We start from the raw sequence: 19,574 nt of genomic DNA, 5'->3' as shown, positions 1-19,574 counted from the left end.
AACTCATATCCACACAAAAATCTACACACGAATGTTTATAGCAGCTTTATTCATAATGCCAAAACTTGGAAGCAACCAATATGTCCTTTAGTAGGTGAATGGATAAATAAACTGTGGCATATCCAGACAATGGAATATTACTCAGCAATAAAAAGAATTGAGCTATCCAGCCATGAAAACACATGGAGGAAACAAAATGCATATTGCTAAGTGAAAGAAACCAATCTGAAAAGACTACATAGTATATGATTCCAACTTTATAACATTCTGGAAAACGTAAAACTGTGTAGACAGTAAAAATATTAGTGGTTGCCAGGGGTTTGTGGGGAGAGAAAAATGAGTAGGCAGAGCACAGAGGGTTTGGGGGACAGTGAAACTGTCTATATGATGCTACAATGGTGGATATATGTCAGTATACATTTGTCCAAACCCAGAGAATGTACAACATCAAGAGTAAGCCCTAATGTAAACCATGGACTTTGAGCAATAATGATGTGTCATTGTAGGCTCAATGACTGTAACGAATGTAGCACTCCAGTGAGGGATGTTGATAGTAGGGAGACTGTATGTGTATGGAGATGGGGGTATGAGAACTCTGTACTTTCTGCTCAATTCTGCTGTGAACCTAAATCTCTCTAAAAAATAATTTGTATTCATCAAATATATACATGTAAATATATATATATATTTATAATACATATAAATATATAATACATATAAATACATACATGTGTATATATATTTTTTAACATCTTTATTGGAGTATAATTACGTTACAATGGTGTGTTCGTTTCTGCTTTATAACAAAGTGAATCAGTTATACATATACATATGTCCCCATATCCCTTCCCTCTTGCATCTCCCTCCCTTCCACCCTCCCTATCCCACCCCTCTAGGTGGACACAAAGCACCAAGCTGATCTCCCTGTGCTATGCGGCTGCGTCCCAATAGCTATCTATTTTACGTTTGGTAGTGTATATATGTCCATGCCACTATCTCACTTTGTCCCAGCTTTCCCTTTTCCCTCCCTGTATTCTCAAGTCCATTCCTTAGTAGGTCTGTGTCTTTATTCCCATCTTGCCCCTAGGTTCTTCTGACTATTTTCTTTTCTTTTTTTTTTTTTTTGTTTAGATTCCATATATATGTGTTAGCATACGGGATTTTTTTTTCTCTTTCTGACTTACTTCACTCTGTATGACAGACTCTAGGTCCATCCACCTCACTACAAATAACTCAGTTTCATTACTTTATATGGCTGAGTAATATTCCATTGTATATATGTGCCACATCTTCTTTATCCATTCATCTGTTGATGGACACTGAGGTTGCTTCCATGTCCTGGCTATTGTAAATAGAGCTGCAGTGAACATTGTGGTACATGACTTTTTGAATTATGGTTTTCTCAGGGTATATGCCCACTAGTGGGATTGCTGGGTCATATGGTAGTTCTATTTGTAGTTTTGTAAGGAACCTCCATACTGTTCTCCATAGTGGCTGTATTAATTTACATTCCCACCAACAGTGCAAGAGGGTTCCCCTTTCTCCACACCCTCTCCAACATTCATTGTTTGTAGATTTTTTGATGCTGGCCATTCCGACTGGTGTAAGGTGATATCTCACTGTAGCTTTGATTTACATTTCCCTAATGATTAGTCATGTTGAGCATCCTTTCATGCGTTTGTTGGCAATCTGTATATTTCCTTTACAGAAATGTCTGTTTAGGTCTTCTGCCCATTTTTGGATTGGGTTGCTTGTGTTTTTGATATTTTTTTTGACAATATAATAATTTTAATTCTGTTTCAGAAAAAGCTGTCACATGAATTTGGATTAGAAAACATGACAACAAGAGGCTTGGTTTTTCTGGAAATGCAAGGAAGAGAAATAATCCTTAATAGGTTCAATGATAGTTTTCTGGATCTTCCTCTTGCATCAAAAGCTATATATCTTCTCCCCAAAGCATGTGCTCCAAGAGCCAACTTACTCTCTTCATCTCCCTCTAGCCAGGACAGGCTAATTCCCCTCCACCCCCACCCCTCTTCTTTCAGTCACACTGTGTGGGTGTTAAAGACCCTGGGCTGACCAATTAACAGAATTATCCTTTAAGCCAGCAACCCACAGGCAGTGGCAACCCAAGCCCCACTCCCAGTCCCCATGGCAGAGGCCACAGAGTGGCATTGTTTCCACTGTCTTAGGAAGAAGAAGCCAAAAGCTGACCCTCAGCACAAATCAAGGCCTAATATGGAGAGAGAATGAGGGCTCCCAGGCCCAGAGTAGGCTGCAAGCTGGGGGCAGGAAAGGGGAGTCTTTACAGTCATTCCATCTTTAGAAATAAGGAGAAAACTGGATCCTTTTCCACTACTCTGGTTCTATAAGGTACTCTTACTGCTGAGCTCCAAGGGGATCTGCAAGCACAAAAGGGTCTAAACAAATCAAGATAACTTTGCCCTGGCTTAAGATAAGAGTAACAAACAGGAAGATGGGTCAATGCAATAACTGGTAGGAAGATGATGCTGGGAACGTCGGCTCTTCACATGGCTGCCAGCCCTACAGAGGACAACACGGTAAGAACCAAGACAATCACTCCAGACTGGTATAGCTGGGAAATCGTCAGGCCTTTTCCTAGGTCCCACATCAAGTGTCGGATCCCATTCCAGGTATGATACGTGAGAGGGAAGACGAGTGCAAATTTGGCTGTGTGGATCAGCGCTGGCCCCAAACACAGGGACTTTACAAGTTCCAAATGAGACTCAAAGCTCCCAGGGATCAAGAGGGCTGACAAGCCAAAAAGAGAGACCCCTGCACTCAAGGCAATACCAGTGCCATGGTGGCAAATGGACATCACCATGGGAAGAGACCATCTGTAGATAGTGACATGGGGAGACAAAGGACGGTTTGAACCAGTGTTCTTATTCCAGAACCTCTCCATCTCTTCTTTGGCTGTGGTTCCCAAAGGGACAGCATTTCTGATACAGAACAGAGGACTAAGGTGGGCACGGAGGCAATGATGGCCAACACGTCTCAAACAGAGCGCAGCCATCTTGGGTTCCGGCCTGGACGGAAGTGACGCCGACGGCCCCACCACCTCTGGGCGAGGGGAGGGCGTGTTTTTGATATTGACCCCCATGAGCCGCTTGTATATTTTGGAGATTAATCCTTTGTCCATTGCTTCATTTGCAAATATTTTCTCCCATTCTGAGGGTTGTCTTTTCGTCTTGTTTATGGTTTCCTTTGCTGTGCAAAAGCTTTTAAGTTTCATGAGGTCCCATTTGTTTATTTTTGTTTTTATTTCCATTTCTCTAGGAGGTGGGCCAAAAAGGATCTTGCTGTGATTTATGTCATAGAGTGTTCTATCTATGTTTTCCTCTGAGAGTTTTATAGTGTCTGGCCTTACATTTAGGTCTTAAATCCACTTTGAGTTTATTTTAGTGTATGGTGTTAGGGAGTGTTCTAATTTCATTCTTTTACATGTAGATGTCCAGTTTTCCCTGCACCACTTATTGAAGAGGCTGTCTTTTCCCCATTGTATATTCTTGCCTCCTTTATCAAAGATAAGGTGATCATATGTGCATGGGTTTATCTCTGGGTTTTCTATCCTGTTCCATTGATCTATATTTCTGCTTTTGTTCCAGTACCATACTGTCTTGATTACTGTAGCTTTGTAGAATAGTCTGAAGTCAGGGAGCCTAATTCCTCCAGCTCTGTTTTTCTTTCTCAAGATTACTTTGGCTATTCAGGGTCTTTTGTGTTTCCATACAAATTTAAAAAATTTTTGTTCTAGTTCTGTGAAAAATGCCAGTGGTAGTTTGATAGGGATTGCATTGAATCTGTAGATTGCTTTGGGAAGTATACTCATTTTCACAATGTTGATTCTTCCAATCCAAGAACATGGTATATCTCTCCATTTGTTTAATATCATCTTTAATTTCTTTCATCAGTGTCTTATAGTTTTCTGCATACATTTCTTTTGTCCCCTTAGGTAGCTTTATTCCTAGGTATTTTATTCTTTTTGTTGCAGTGGTAAATGGGAGTGTTTCCTTAATTTCTCTTTCAGATTTTTTATCATTAGTGTATAGGAATACGAGAGATTTCTGTGCATTAATTTTGTATCCTGCAACTTTACCAAATTCATTGATTAGCTCTAGTAGTTTTCTGGTAGCATTTTTAGGATTCTCTATGTATAGTATCATGTCATCTGCAAACAGTGACAGCCTTACTTATTCTTTTCTGATTTGGATTCCTTTTATTTCTTTTTCTTCTCTGATTGTTGTGGCTAAAACTTCCAAAACTGTGTTGAATAATAGTGGTGAGAGTGGGAAACCTTGTCTTCTTCCTGATCTTAGTGGAAATGGTTTCTGTTTTTCACCATTGAGGATGATATTGGCTGTGGGTTTGTCATATATGGCCTTTATAAGGTTGAGGTAAGTTCGCTCTATGCCTACTTTCTAGAGGGTCTTTATCATAAATAGGTGTTGAATTTTGTCAATAGCTTTTTCTGCATCTATTGAGATGATCATAGGGTTTTTCTCCTTCAATTTGTTAACCTGGTGTATCACATTGATTGATTTCTGTATGTTGAAGAATCCTTGCATTCCTGGGATAAACCCCACTTGATCATGGTGTATGATCCTTTTAATGTGCTGTTGGATTCTGTTTCCTAGTATTTTGTTGAGGATTTTTGCATCTATGTTCATCAGTGATATTGGCCTGTAGTTTTCTCTTTTTTGTGACACCTTTGTCTGGTTTTTGGTATCAGGGTGATGGTGGCCTCGTAGAATGAGTTTGGGAGTGTTCCTCCCTCTGCTATATTTTAGAAGAGTTTGAGAAGGATAGGTGTTAGCTCTTCTCTAAATGTTTGATAAAATTCGCCTGTGAAGCCATCTTGTCCTGGACTTCTGTTTGTTGGAAGATTTTTAATCACAGTTTCAATTTCAGTGCTTTTGATTGGTGTTTTTATATTTTCTATTTCTTCCTGGTTCAGTCTTGGAAGGTTGTGCCTTTCTAAGAATTTGTCCATTTCTTCCAGGTTGTGCATTTTATTGGCATAGAGTTGCTTGTAGTAATCTCTCATGATCCTTTGTATTTCTGCAGTGTCAGTTGTTACTTCTTTCTCATTTCTAATTCTGTTGATTTGAGTCTTCTCCCTTTTCTCCCTGATGAGTCTGGTTAATGGTTTATCAATTTTGTTTATCTTCTCAAAGAACCAGATTTTAGTTTTACTGATCTTTGCTATTGTTTCCTTCATTTCTTTTTCATTTATTTCTGATCTGATCTTTATGATTTCTTTCCTTCTGCTAATTTTGTGGGGTTTTTTTGTTTTTCCTTCTCTAATTGCTTTAAGTGTAAGGTAGGGTTGTTTATTTGAGATTATTCTTGTTTCTTGAGGTAGGACTGTATTGCTATAAACTTCCCTCGTAGAACTGCTTTTGCTGAATCTCATAGGTTTTCAGTTTCATGTTTTCATTGTCTTTTTTTTCTAGGTATATTTTGATTTCATCTTTGATTTCTTCAGTGATCTCTTGGTTATTTAGTGGCATATTTTTTAGCCTCCATGTGTTTGTATTTTTTACAGTTTTTTTTAATTTAATTAAGTTATTTATTTCTGGCTGTGTTGCGTCTTCATTGCTGCACGCGGACTTTTCCCTAGTTGCGGTGGGCGGGGACTACTGTTTGTTGCAGCGCATGGGCTTCTCATTGTGGTGGCTTCTCTTGTTGTGGAGCATGGGTTCTAGGTGCGCGGGCTTCAGTAGTTGTGGCTCACAGGCTCTGGAGCACAGGCGCAGTAGTTGTGGTGCACGGGCTTAGTTGTGCCACAGCATGTGGGGTTTTCCCCGATCAGTGCTTGAACCCGTGTCTCCTTCATTGGCAGGTGGATTCTCAACCACTGTGCCACCAGGGAAGCCTGTTTTTTACAGTTTTCCTATAATTGATATCTAGTCTCATAGCGTTGTGGTCGGAAAAGATCCTTGATATGATGTCAATTTTCTTAACTTTACCAAGGCTTGATCTGTGACCCAAGATACGATCTATCCTGGAGAATGTTCCATGAGCACTTGAGAAGAAAGTGTATTCTGTTGTTTTTGGTTGGAATGTCCTATAAATATCAATTAAGTCCATCTTGTTTAATGTATCATTTAAAACTTGTGTTTCCTTATGTATTTTCATTTTGGATGATCTGTCCATTGGTGAAAGTGTGGTGTTAAAAATCCCCTACAATGGGCTTCCCGGGTGGCACAGTGGTTGAGAATCTGCCTGCCAATGCAGGGGACATGGGTTCGAGCTCTGGTCTGGGAAGATCCCACATGCCGCGGAGCAGCTAGCCCCGTGAGCCACAATTACTGAGCCCGCATGTCTGGAGCCTGTGCTCCGCAACAAGAGAGGCCGCGATAGTGAGAGGCCCGCGCACCGCGATGAGGAGTGGCCCCCACTTGCCTCAACTAGAGAAAGCCCTCACACAGAAACGAAGACCCAACACAGCCATAAATAAATAAATAAATAAAATAAATAAATCCCCTACTATGATTGTGTGACTGTCAATTTCCCCTCTTATGGCTGTTATCATTTGCCTTATGTATTGAGGTGCTCCTCTGTTGGGTACATAAATATTCACAATTGATTTATCTTCTTCTTGGATTGATCCCTTGATCATTATGTAGTATCCTTGTCTCTTGTAATAGTTTTTATTTTAAAGTCTATTTTGTCTGATATGAGGTTGCTACTCCAGCTTTCTTTAGATTTCCATTTGCATGGAATATCTTATTCCATTCTTCACTTTCAGTCTGTATGTGTCCCTATGTCTGAAGTGGGTCTCTTGGAGACAGCATACATATATATCTTGTTTTTGTATACATTCAGCCAGTCTGTGTCTTTTGGTTGGGGCATTTAATCATTTACATTCAAGGTTATTATCAATATGTATGTTCCTATTACCATTTTCTTAATTGTTTGGGGTTTGCTTTTGTGGGTCTTTTTCTTCTCTTGTGCTTCCTGCCTATAGAAGTTCCTTTAGGATTTGTTGTAAAGCTGGTTTGGTGGTGCTGAATTCTCTTAGCTTTTGCTTGTCTGTAAATGTTTTAATTTCTCCATTGAATCTGAAAGAGATCCTTGCTCAACCAAGAGTAATCTTGGTTGTAGGTTTTTCCCTTTCATCACTTTAAATATATCCTGCCACTCCCTCCTGGCTTGCAGAGTTTCTGCTGAAAGATCAGCTGTTAACCTTATGGGGATTTCCTTGTATGTTATTTGTTGCTTTTCCCTTGCTTCTTTTAATATTTTTTCTTTGTATTTAATTTGTGAAAATTTGATTAATATGTGTGTGGGCATGTTTCTCCTTGGATTTATCCTGTATGGGACTCTCTGCACTTCCTGGACTTGATTGACTACTTCTTTTCCCATATTAGGTAAGTTTTCAACTATAATCTCTTCAAATATTTTCTCAGTCCCTTTCTTTTTCTCTTCTTCTGGGGCCCCTCTAATTCAAATGTTGGTGCATTAAATGTTGTCCCAGAGGTCTCTGTGACTGTCCTCAACTCTTTTCATTCTTTTTTCTTTATTCTGCTCTGAGTAGTTATTTCCACTAGTTTATCTTCCAGGTCTATCTACCCGTTCTTCTGCCTCAGTTATTCTGCTATTGATTCCTTCTAGAGAATTTTTAATTTCATTTATTGTGTTGTTCATCATTGTTTGTTTGCTCTTTAGTTCTTCTGGGTCCTTGTTAAACGTTTCTTGTATTTTCTCCATTCTGTTTCCAAGATTTTGTATCATCTTTACTATCATTACTCTGAATTCTTTTCCAGGTAGACTGCCTATTTCCTCTTCATCTGTTTGGTCTGGTGGGTTTTTACCTTGCTCCTTAATCTGCTGCATATTTCTCTGTCTTCTCATTTTGCTTAATTTACTGTGCTGGATTCTCCTTTTCACAGGCTTCATGTTCTTAATCCCATTGTTTTTGGTGTCTGCCCCCAGTGGGTAAGGTTGGTTCGGTGGCTTGTGTAGGCTTCCTGGTGGACTGATGCCTGTTTTCTGATGGATGAGGATGGATTTTGTCTTTCTGGCGGGCAGGACCACGTCTAGTGGTGTGTTTTGGGTTGTCTGCAAACTTATTATGATTTTAGGCAGCCTCTCTGCTAATGGGTGGGTTGTGTTCCTGTCTTGCTAGTTGTTTGGCATGGGGTGTCCAGCACTATAGCTTGCTGGTCATTGAGTGGAGCTGGGTCTTAGCGTTGAGACTGAGATCTCTGGGAGAGCTCTCACTGATTGATATTACGTGGAGCCAGGAGGTCTCTTGTGGCCCAGTGTCCTGAACTTGGCTCTCCCACCTCAGAGGCTCAGGCCTGACAGCCAGCTGGAGCACCAAGCTAGTGTTGGAGGGTCTACTGCAGAGGTTGGGGCTGGTTGTGGCTCACTGCAGGGACAAGGACACTGGCAGCAGAAGTTCTGGGAAGTACTCCTCGGCATGAGGCCTCCCGGAGTCCACAAGTAGCCTCAAGAAAGGGCCTGTAGCTTCCAGTGCTGGATCACCTCAGGCCAAACAACCCTGTACTTTATATATATATGTATATATTCCCTCCTGCCAGGACATATCCCAGACCTATTGAATCTCAATCCCCAATGAATAGTCTAGGAATTTTTTTTTTAATCCCAGGAGAGTCTAACAATAAACCAGGTTTAGAAACAAGTATGGAGAAAGGAACATGGGATTTGGAAGTGGACAGACCTGAGTTTGAATCCCAGAATCAGCACTTTCTAGCTCTGCAAACTTGCACAACTCATTAACCCCTGTGAAACAGAGAATCACCATAATTATACACAGGGTTCACATGGGGATTGAATGACATATTGTGAGCGTGGCATGATGGACGGCAGTGGCTGCAAAGGCATATGGGCCTAATCACCAGACAGAACCAAATCTTGAACCAAGTCCAGGGGACGGCACAAACACTTCCTTGTTCTCTCCTCACCCTGAAATCCCCCTCAGTCATTGCTGAGTCTTCCTCGAATAGGTTCCCGCATATCCTTTCCTCTTGGTCTCCCTCCCCCTTCCTTTTCTTCCCCATTCTTTCAGGGTTCTGACTTGATCAGTGGCTGCTTCCTGTGCCAGCAGGTGTCATTTACCCTGCATCTTTAGGTTCTGCAGAGTTGAGAGACAGGACAACAAACAAACCTCTTTCTAGCTAGTATTAATTACCTCTCATTACCTCATTGCTAAGTTATTATGTTAAAAAAAAATCCCTCACTTCCTCACCTGAGGTGAGACCGGGACAGAGAACCACTTCCTTCCACAAATGCAAATGGCCTGGCACATCTAACACAGAGATGAGTTCTTGCCACTTTGTCTCTCCTTCCCATCTCCACATCCTTTACCTTTCTTTCCTTCCTTGCCAGCTCAGCTTTGGGCTGCTCTACCAGAAAGGGCTGCTGGTTGTTCTCCCTAGAACAGCTCAGGCCCAGCCCAGGGACCAGGAAATTGTTCTACAGGGAAGGAGCAGGAGGCCCCAGTCATGCTCCCCTTTATGAGTGCTGGATGCTCGGCAGCCATTTTCCATGGTCTCTTCCTCTCTTTTCACTCTGGTCATCTTGAAGAACAAACTGGCTTCCAGGCCTACCCCTTGATAAGGCAACCAATCAGACTACAATGGAAAATACTTTCAAAATATATTAGGATTTGCTTTTAGTGTTGGACTAAGGTGGATGTGGTGCTTACACTGGTTTCTGTGGCATGGTGTCCTCCTGGTTTTCCTCCCGCTTCTGAAGCAATCGTTCCTCCATCTCCTTGGCCAGCCCATCCCCATCCACCAGCTCTCAGTGTTGGAATATCCTTGACTCTGCTCTTCTCACTCTGGACCTCATTCATCCTATGGTTTCAGTTATTCTCTACCCAGGGATGATTCCCAAGCATGCATCTTCAGCACAGACCTCCCCTCTACATTCCACCCAAACGTGGCCCTCTTCCAGGATTCCCCACCTCAGCAAATGACAGCACTATCCATCCCTTGTATCTGGATGTCATTTGGACATGTCACTCTCCTTCAATAACCATCACGAATCTTGCTTAGTCTGTTCTAAACATTTGTAGAGCCCATCAATTTCCCCCCCCCATGAGCTCCCAGCCCATCATCTTTGTCTTCCTAAGTGCTCACCTACATCCACAATTGCTCTTCTTCAATATAGTTCCCACACTGCAGCTCGAGTGATCATTTTTTTAAGCAAATGTAGTCATGTCCCTACTCAGCTGAACATGTGTTGATGGCTGCCTGCTCCTCTTAAGAAGACAACGTCTTCATGATGCCCCATCAGGCCCTTCATGAGCTGGCCCCTGCCTACCTCTCCAGTCCCATGTGAGCCACTCTTCCTCTCACTCTTAACTGCAGCTAACTGACTTCTTACAGTTCCTTCAAGAGATCATGCTCTCTCCTGCCTTGGGGCTATTGCCCATGTGATTCCCTCTGCCTGGAGCTCCTGAATCCCTGAAAACTCCCAACCTTACAACTGCTGCTAAAAAATTACTTCCTCAGGAAACTTTCTTGGACTGCCTCCTGACCCCTCTGTCCCTTGAATTAGTTTTCTAGGGCTGTGGTAACAGAGTATAATAACTGTGTGGCTTAAAACAATAGAAATGTATCATCTCACAGTTCTAGAAGCTACAAGTCCAAAATTAAGGTGTGTTCAGGGGTGGTTCCTTCTGGGGGCTACGTGGAAGAATCTGTCCCATGCCTGTCTCTTAGCTTCTGGTGGTTTGTTGACAATCTTTGACATTCCTGGACATGTGAAAGCATCACCCCAATTGCTGCCTTTATCTTCACGTGGTATTCTCCCTGTGTGCATGGCTGCATCCAAACTTCCCTTTTTTATAAAGATACCAGACACATTGGATTGAGGGTCCACCCTATTCCAGTATGACTTCATCTTAACTAATTATATCTGCAAGGACCCTATTTCCCAATAAGGTCGCACTCTGAGGTACTGGGGGGAGGTGGTTTAGGGCTTCAACATATGAATTTGGGGGGAACATAATCCAATTCATAAAGCCCCTCATTCCCAAGGTGGAGTCCTCCCGTTATATCTTGTCATAGTCCTACCCTGCAGATTTTTTCTTCAAAGCCCCAATCGCAGTTTGTAATTATTCATCGAATAATCACACAAGCAAAAGTGTACTTGTTTCCCCATAGATCGTAAGCCCCAGGAGGGACCATGCCCATTTTTGTTGAGCATTGCATCCCAATGCCTGGCTGGTAGCAGTCATTCAATAAGTAATCACTGAGTGAACAAATAAATTCAGGTCCCTGATTGCATGTCAATGTGAAGAGACCAGCCCTTGTCTCCCAAGCCTACTCAGTCACTTCCCAGTGCTCCAAATTAAGTCATCTAAGACAGGTAGAGCTGGCGGCAAATCACTAGTTCATCAACTGGTGCCTAGTCTTAGTGACCGCTTGAAACTTCAGCATCACCTCCCCAATAAAGCCAAGGCCCTGCTGGAAAAATCCATGTCTAAGATTTGTTAGCACAGTGCACTTTCATTGTCAATGTGCCTCATAAGCACCAGTGAGGAGCACCTCTGAGGAGGCTGAGGGAGCTTCTCTGGAGAGCTTAAAAATAGGTTACTTCCCTAAGGACCAGAATAGTTTAGCTGGGTGGTTAAGGGATAAATAAAGTAAAGGAGCTTCCTGGCGCTTCTTTCATCTCTAATATTCTAAGACCCTTGTTGTTTGATAACTGTGGACATAGCCCCTCAATGCAGACAGAAAATGATTCTTAATCCTTTAACTCTGTGACCAATATTTAGATCAATGAGTCACTGGCAACAGTGCAAGAGAACACTGAAGAACCCAGATAGGTCAAAAAGCCTTTCACACAGATACAGCTGTAATCCTGTAGAAACTGCCTTCCCTGTGTGCTCTCATGAATACGTGCAGAGTGTTAAGATAGTTTAATATCTGGCTTTTATGTTTCATCATCTCATGGCATGAGGAATGCTGAATACTCTAAATGTTGGACTTCCAGAAGCTTGCACCCATTGACCTGCCACAAGTAATTACTTCTGAAAGGCTCCTGAGCCAGCAAGAAGTTGGGAGGACTCATAAAGCCAAGGTGAGCGGCAGCAAAACCTGGAGGGGGTGGGGAACTGGGGTGCTGGCCATCCTTTTCCTGTACTCCCCACACAGAAGACCTCAAAGGCAAAGAGAGCTATTAAGTCATTCAGAGCTAGAACTTTCCAAAGCTATCCATTCTCTTCTGGGCCTGCTTCCAACTGGCGATTACTCTTGCCTCTCAGCTGAACTCTGAGCCCTTCTCTGCTGCCTGGTGGAAACAGGGAGATGTAGATGAGAGAGAGGAATTTTATTTGGATATTGGTGATTCTAGAAGTGTTCGAATTTGTGAACACTTTCCTCCCCTGATTCATTTCAGAGTCATCTAGATGCTGCCATCCACAGATGACTGAGTTGATAAAAGATGTCCAGGTACTTTTAGATCCTCAAGGCCATGTTTGTGATACTGACAGTGACCATAGAGATGGGCCCCTCCCTGAGGCTCATATAGCCACCACAGTCCATGTCCACAGGGCAACAGAACAGGGATCACTGAACACATTTGGCTGCATGTCCCTTCCCCTTCCTGGCCACAGCAAGTGATGAATGAGGGTATATTCACCCTTGGCTGCCCCATTAACTGTTCACATTGTCTCACTGGAGTTTATGATACACCAGGGGAGATCACCCAAGTCACAAATAATCAATTTTAAATCCTTCCTAAACTGCAGTGTACTAGGGCTTATAGTGGAATATGGGAGTAAACCCTACAGAAATAGGTTGGCCCCCCTCTAGTTTCATAGCCAGACAATTACTCAATGACAGAAGAAGCAGGGAGAGAGAAGCAAGTCTCATCAAACCAGAACACATTTCTGGGAAGATAGTTAAAGCAGCTGTTGACATGGAAAGTGATATCTTGTCAAAATGAGATATGGTAACATATTTCCATTCAAGGTTTGCAAAACTCTACAGGGACCTTAAAAATGATATGATACACATGGCAAATTGCCACTTCATTCACTGATAGCTTCACTAAGAACTGGTCAGGAAGCTGCAATGGTCCATCTCTGACGTCACAAGGGATCTCTGTGGATTATGACTGATGATTAAGATCTCACTCTGTTCCAAAAAGGATTTCAAGTTGTGATTGCAGAGTCAGAAACTAATTACCCCATGCTAACGAGTGCGTCATCTTTCATAGCAGGAACTGGAAAAGAAGATGCAAACTCTAATGTATCCTTCTGGGAAAAGACAATATTTACATAAGATGCAAATGCTGGAAATGAACCGTAAAAGACAAGAGGTAAATATGAGAAGAAGAGGGTCATATTTACCAAATGTACTCTACATAATCACTGCCCTGGCACATGAATATAGTTAAGCATTCATCTCCAGTCTTTACCTAGCATTTTAAATTTAGTCATTGGAGATGAAGTTTCAACTACTGGGGTTGAGAAGAAGCAGGAAGATCCCTTCTGCTACCAATTCTGTTGAGTCTTTCCTCTGTTTTCCATCCTCTCAAGGATGTATCCATGTCTCAAGTCTCCCTTTTTTTAACTGTTGCTTCTATGACATTCTGGCTCCAGCAGGAAAATGAGGTTAATTTTTCTTGGTTTAGTAAAAAGGAAGAGGGTGGTGAATTGGTCTGTATTTTGATACCTAGGCATCTCTCTATAATTTAAGCCATAGAATCATTTTATAAGCAAGATCTCTTGTAACAAACCCCTTCACAGTAATGTCTCCTGTAAATGTCATAACCCAAATTCCTCACTCTAGTGAATAAGCCTGAAGTCCCTGTTTTCTGCAAATCCAAATATATCATCTAGCCTATGGTGAAATGGTTTTACAAAGGTCCTCACTGTTTTGAGATTATAGGCATGCTCCCCTTTCTCCTAACAAACCGGCATGTGAAGAAAGTTTCCATACCTTCTAACAGGAAAAAAGAGAACCATGTTCTACTTAGGGGACCAGAGATGTCTACAGATAAGCACACCATTTGCAAAGCACCTGATCTGTTGACCTACTCTGGTGCAAGTAGCTTAAGGAGAGAACACTAACTGTTTATAGCTGATCAATTTCAGTCCCAAGTGGAATTGAAGACAAGTCTTCACAAGGAGGCAAGAACTAATAAGCAGAAACAGAGGGACCATAAAGTCAAGAAAATCCTTCAAAGCATCCCAAGAAATGATGACGGTGACTTTCTAACCTTGTTGCCTGATGAAGCCTTGAACAGAAGTCCAGGTGAGGCACAATTTTTTTAGTAAAATATTTCAAGCATTTTAAAAACTTCATCAGATAAACTTCTGATGTGGAGTGGGGAAGGACAGAGCTGCCCTTGGGTTCCTGTTGATATTTTACTCCTGGAATATAATATCATGTAGTTTTGGATGGCCGGGAAGAAAAGGCAGAAGCTTCAGCACTGTGGTGAGATGACTCTTTTTAGAAATGTACTGTACTTTACATGCATGATTGCAATCCTTGCACCATCCCTATGAGGAGAAAAGGCAAAAGGGCCTCATCTTGTGGTTAAAGAGAGTGAAGCACGTGGAGATACATTAAACAGCAAACTGGTATCTGCCGCTTTGGTGCCACATGCAAACACTCTCTCCCCACCCACGCGTTCCCCTGCAGCCCTCTTCGGCTCACTCAGAATGTCTAAAACTGAATCCAGCATCACTGCCCTCTCCAGGCTTGCTCATGCTGCCTCTACTATCTCAGTGGGTGTGGCCTCCCTGTTCTCTGTCGCTCTGCCGGAGACCTAGCACCTTTCCAGCCCCGCTGCCCCCTCTCCTCGCAGATGGTCAGTCACAAAGTCCTGCTGGTGTCACCTAGCGCTCAAAGCTTCCCCCCCTCCCATTCCCCACACCACCCTCAGGTCAGCATGTCACCCCAGGGCTATTGCTACAGCCTCCTGATGGAGATCCTCCCTCAGATCCTACCCTCCTTTCATCAATCCTCCACTTTGGTAGTCCTCAGTAGGGTCCCCAGACCACCAGCATTAACTGAGAACTAGTCAGGGCTCCAACCAGAGTGACTGAATCAGAAACTGTAGGGATGGGGCCCAGCAATCTGAGTTTAACAACCCCTCACCCCCCATGGTCCCAATGCTCCTAAAGTTGAAGAAACACTGCTCTACTTGGTAATCAAAGCATTGCCCACAGACCAGCATCATCTGTATCACCTGGGAGTTGATTAGAAATACAGAATTTCAGGCCCCATCCCAGATCTACTGAATCAAGACCTGAATTTTATCAAACTCCCAAGATGATTCTCAAGCACAATAAAGTTCTAGAAGCACTGCGCTAATACCAGAATAATCTTATGAAATGCAAATCTGACCATATCACTCTCCTGCTGAAAAAAAAAAAAAAATCCTCAGTGAGTCTCCTTGAGCCTGAGGACAAGGTATAACTCCTTGCCCTGATACTCTAAGCCTTCAGGATCTACCCTCTCCCTACCTTCCTGGCTTCATCTCCTGCTATGATCACTCCCAGCCCACACACTGCAGTCAGGCCAGGTTGCTCAGGGGCCTCAGATGGCTCTGTGATTTCCAACAGACATTTTGCTCATAAGCTCTGTGTTGTGTCGCCCCATCAATTAGCGTCCCATTAAGTTTTCCCTGTCTGTACTCCCCCAGAGCAAACCCACCACTGCAAATGCATGGTATTGTTCACATACAGAACTTACTGCACTGTGGGTCAATCCCCCATTAGCAAGACTGACCACTTAGAGATCTACAGAAATGCTGGCCATGTCTCTGGAGGTCTTGAGCTTCTAAGATGCAAAGTTACCAGCTGAAAGAGACACTGCCCCTGCTCAGAGGAACGAGATGCTTAATCAATAAGTTAATTAAATAAGAAAAGGCTGAATAAGTGAAAAATCTACTTGGGACATCTATTTAACCTATACTCCCACATCCCAGAATGAAATATGCTGTGTAGTCACATAGAAAAACAACTTTTACCATTTAAAAAATATTGGCAAAACCACCAAGAAAGGTACCTCAGTTAAAATTAGACACTTAGAGTCATTGCTTGAGATCAGGCCAAAAAAACCCTAACATTTGGAAGATGCTCCAGATCTGGAGAGGCCAGGGGAGACTGAGGCACTTGGAGAAGGGGGTTCTCCTCTGTTCTCCTGATACTTTTTAAAGCTGTTTCATTTAGTTCCAGCTAAGGTTTCTTGAGTGCTTACTCTAAGCCAGGCACCGTGGTCCACCACTAACATGAATTATCGCATTTAAGCTTCACACCTATAAGACAGGAGTTACTATTAGCCCCCATGTGACAGAGCCAGGATTCAAGGCCGGGTCTTTCTGATTCCAAAGGGTGCACTCCCACCCACCCCCTCATATAGCCTCATCAGGACTCCAGCGACTCAGAGCTGTGTCCAGGACAACCTTGGGAAAGTCTGCAAATGTAGAGGTTATGACTCCTCCAATTTCTCTCTCAAGAGAAGGTTTCCCTCTGCAAAGCCTTATAGACCTCACCACTCTGTAGGCATATGCTCAAGCAAGGGTTCCTTTTTACATATTCCCAAGTAGCATCTTTGATTTCCTTCTTTGTCTTCTAAAAGCAGTTCACTTTGCTTTCTCCTAAAAATGAAACGTCGCTAAGATCATAGACTTCCATGAGCATTCTGCTAGTTGGGTTCTGGTAATTAAGGTTCCTCTGTACCCAGCCCCTCTTATTTAAGGCTTTATTTGTCCATTTTTATTCCCTCTTTTGGAAGGTAGGATGAGAGTTTCAGCTCTCTTGTGAGATAAAAATCAGTCTTTGTTTCTTGCTGCCTCTTTAAAATGAAATCACACATGCCTTACATATATGTTATAGATATTTACATAGTAAATTACATATATCTGTGTAATACATGATAATGTATAACTTACACAAAGTGAACATTGCTATTTTAGGTATACAATTCTATGAGTTTTAACAAGTTAATGTGGCTCCTACACTTCCCAGAAGCCATATGAGTCTAGTGAGTAGAAAAAGCACTGGACTTGGAATCAAAGTCCTTTATTTGAGCCCTGACGCTACATTCACTAATTGTAAGCTCCATGGGAGCTAGGATCTTTTCTTGTTCCTAGAACAGTGCCTGGTACATAGCTGCTCAATAGTACCGCTATTAGAATAGAATTAGAATAATAGAAGCCCGAATAGTACCACTAAGAGTAGCCACTCAGTAAATATTAGCTGGGCTTCCCTGGTGGCGCAGTGGTTGAGAGTCCGCCTGCCGATGCAGGGGACATGGGTTTGTGCCCCGGTCCAGGAAGATCCCACATGCCACGGAGCAGCTGGGCCCGTGAGCCATGGCCGCTGAGCCTGCGCGTCCAGAGCCTGTGCTCCGCAACGGGAGAGGCCACAACAGTGAGAGGCCCGCATACTGCAAATAAATAAATAAATAAATAAATAAATAAATATTAGCTATATATTTGTTCATATAGCTTTATTCTACAGAGAGATTATAGCTAACTTCCAGTTGTCTAACCTCTTTGAACCTCAGTTTCCACATCTATAAAATGGGAATAAAGCATTGTGTCTACCATGTAGAGTTTATATAAAATTCAAATGACGAGTGTAAAAGCTCATATAAAATGTAAAGTATCATATGGATAGGGACAAAACTGAAGAAATATGGAACTGATGTCTTATAGTGAAAATAACTACCTGCTTCAGGGGAAGTGTCACTCCATATACATCATTTGAATGTCACCTTCACAACTCTGTTCTTATCTGGTCACTTGTACTATTATTTACTTAGTATTTTCCTTTAAGGTATCTTGCTTTGTTTTATTTTTATAATTTAGCCTTGCCTGTGAATTACCTGTGACATTATGGGTTCGATATAGTGGTAATACATTTTTCTAAAACACATATTATAAAATACATAGCCATCAAACATTTTTAATGGTTGGTATGATCCTTGTACTACCTAAAATCACTCCCTATTTTTCCCACACTGGCCTCTGTTTCTTTCCTCTCTCCCCAAATTAATTTTGAAGTAGGATACACTTTCCTCTACTCTGCTCACCCAAAACACATTTAGGTTTTAAAGGTTGTGTTTTTCTTGTTTTCTTTTTTCTTTAAGTCTAGCAACCATAAAAAATCAAACAGATTTATCAAAATGTAACAAGCAATAAGACATCTAGCTCAGAAGTTCTCAGACTTTAATGCTTAGTATACAAAAATTTGTATATAGTGCTTTGTGAGTGACTTAAGGGATTTTCAAGGATAAAACTGAACATGTGACTTTTGCCTCACATACTAACTTTAGAGTTGAAATATCATAACACCAAGAGCGTAGTGAGAGTCAAGCTATTGCTAATATTACATTAGATCCCACCATTAACAAATGGTCTCTTCCTGTTTCAAAGCTCCTGCCTCTAGTCCGCAGAAAATCCCTGTTCTCAGTCTGAGTGATGCTTCTAATAGTTCTGGGCTTCTAATAGTTCTGGGCTCATGTGTAGAGCAGAGATGATTGACACGCTCTGGCCCCAATGAATGAAGTCCTTCCCAGGTCCCAGTTACCAATACTTCCCGCCTGCCAAAATTTTCTGATGGCTCACTTGTTCATTCCTTTACTTATTTACTCTTTCAACAGATACTGAACTGAGTAGATGTGGTACTTACAAAATAGCACACACAATGAACAAAGGAAAGTCCAATGAGAGTATAACTGAGAGACCTAATAATCTGAGGAGTTGGACAGTTTCTGTGAGGAAGTGATATTTAAATTGAGACAGGAAGTAGCTGCATGAAGGGAGCGGGTGAGCACGTGAGCGTAAGGAACAGAGTCCTGGGACATCCTAAACTGTGATTGATAAGAGCATGTGCAAAAGCCCTTGAGTGGGAAGGAGCCTGACAGATTCCAGACACCAGATGGAGAAGAGACATTGAGATAGAGAATGATTGGAGATGGCTCTGGAGGCACAGTCAGGGCCCAGGGCACACAGGGTCTCATAAATCATGTCAAATAAAGACTTTGAACTCTATCTTAAGATCAATGGGAAGCCACTGAAAGAGCAAGTAAGTGAACTATTGGGTTTATATTTTAAATATTACTCTGTCTGAACTGTGGAGCATGGATGGGAGAAGAATGCACGAGGATGTGGGGAGACAGGTGAGAAGTACATAGCAGTAGTGCAAGAGAGAGGTGGCATCTGGACCAGCAGAGAAGGGTGACACAGAGGAGGGAGAGAAGGAGCCAGATATAAGATATTTAGGAGAGAGAATTGGCAGAACCTGGTGATGAATTACACATGGGTACGTGGAGAGAGTGAGGTGGTCACGAGGATTCTTGGGTTTCTCCTGAAGAACTAGGCAGATGATGGAACAAAGTTACGACCAAGTGCTGGACTAGGGTAACTGGGAGAAGAGGCAGGTTTAAGACAGAAAAAGAAGGTGGAGCTGACATATTGCCAGGAGACATCAAAGAGGAGGTGTCCAGTTGTACAAAAAATGTATCAGAGCTCAGGAGACAGATTAGGGCTGCAGGATAAATTAACTATAGTTTTCTGTCGGGGCTGTGTAAATAGATAATGCTAGTAAG

At 42.2% G+C, this 19,574-nt stretch overlaps 2 protein-coding genes across 4 annotated transcripts in view; one reads left to right on the top strand and one right to left on the bottom strand.

Moving 5' to 3' along the window:
- The window catches only part of CCDC198 (coiled-coil domain containing 198), a gene marked incomplete at both ends in the record, with an annotated part of 32,104 nt that overhangs the window by 10,684 nt on the left and 1,846 nt on the right, over positions 1-19,574 (top strand). For 2 of the 3 annotated variants that reach the window (XM_082617354.1, XM_082617355.1), the window contains 3 exons: positions 11,998-12,084; positions 13,228-13,326; positions 14,105-14,264. In XM_082617354.1, the coding sequence (XP_082473480.1) occupies positions 11,998-12,084; positions 13,228-13,326; positions 14,105-14,264 (346 nt within the window). Of the gene's footprint in view, positions 1-11,997; positions 12,085-13,224; positions 13,327-14,104; positions 14,265-19,574 lie in introns of all 3 variants that reach the window. The other variant, XM_082617353.1, reaches the window with a different exon arrangement.
- Positions 1,766-3,063, bottom strand: LOC309802093 (succinate dehydrogenase cytochrome b560 subunit, mitochondrial-like). The gene has a single exon (XM_082617356.1). It carries the CDS (start codon positions 3,035-3,037, stop codon positions 2,528-2,530), a length of 510 nt encoding a protein of 169 aa, XP_082473482.1. The 5' UTR covers positions 3,038-3,063; the 3' UTR covers positions 1,766-2,527.

This window comes from Mesoplodon mirus (genome assembly GCF_964341445.2).
Source record: "Mesoplodon mirus genome assembly, chromosome: 4".
NCBI lineage: Eukaryota > Metazoa > Chordata > Mammalia > Artiodactyla > Ziphiidae > Mesoplodon > Mesoplodon mirus.
This window is presented reverse-complemented; position numbering and strand designations above follow the sequence as displayed.

Bases quoted from the DNA above. Each gene is read 5' to 3' on its own strand.
- LOC309802093 (XM_082617356.1), bottom strand. From the start codon at position 3,037: ATGGCTGCGCTCTGTTTGAGACGTGTTGGCCATCATTGCCTCCGTGCC.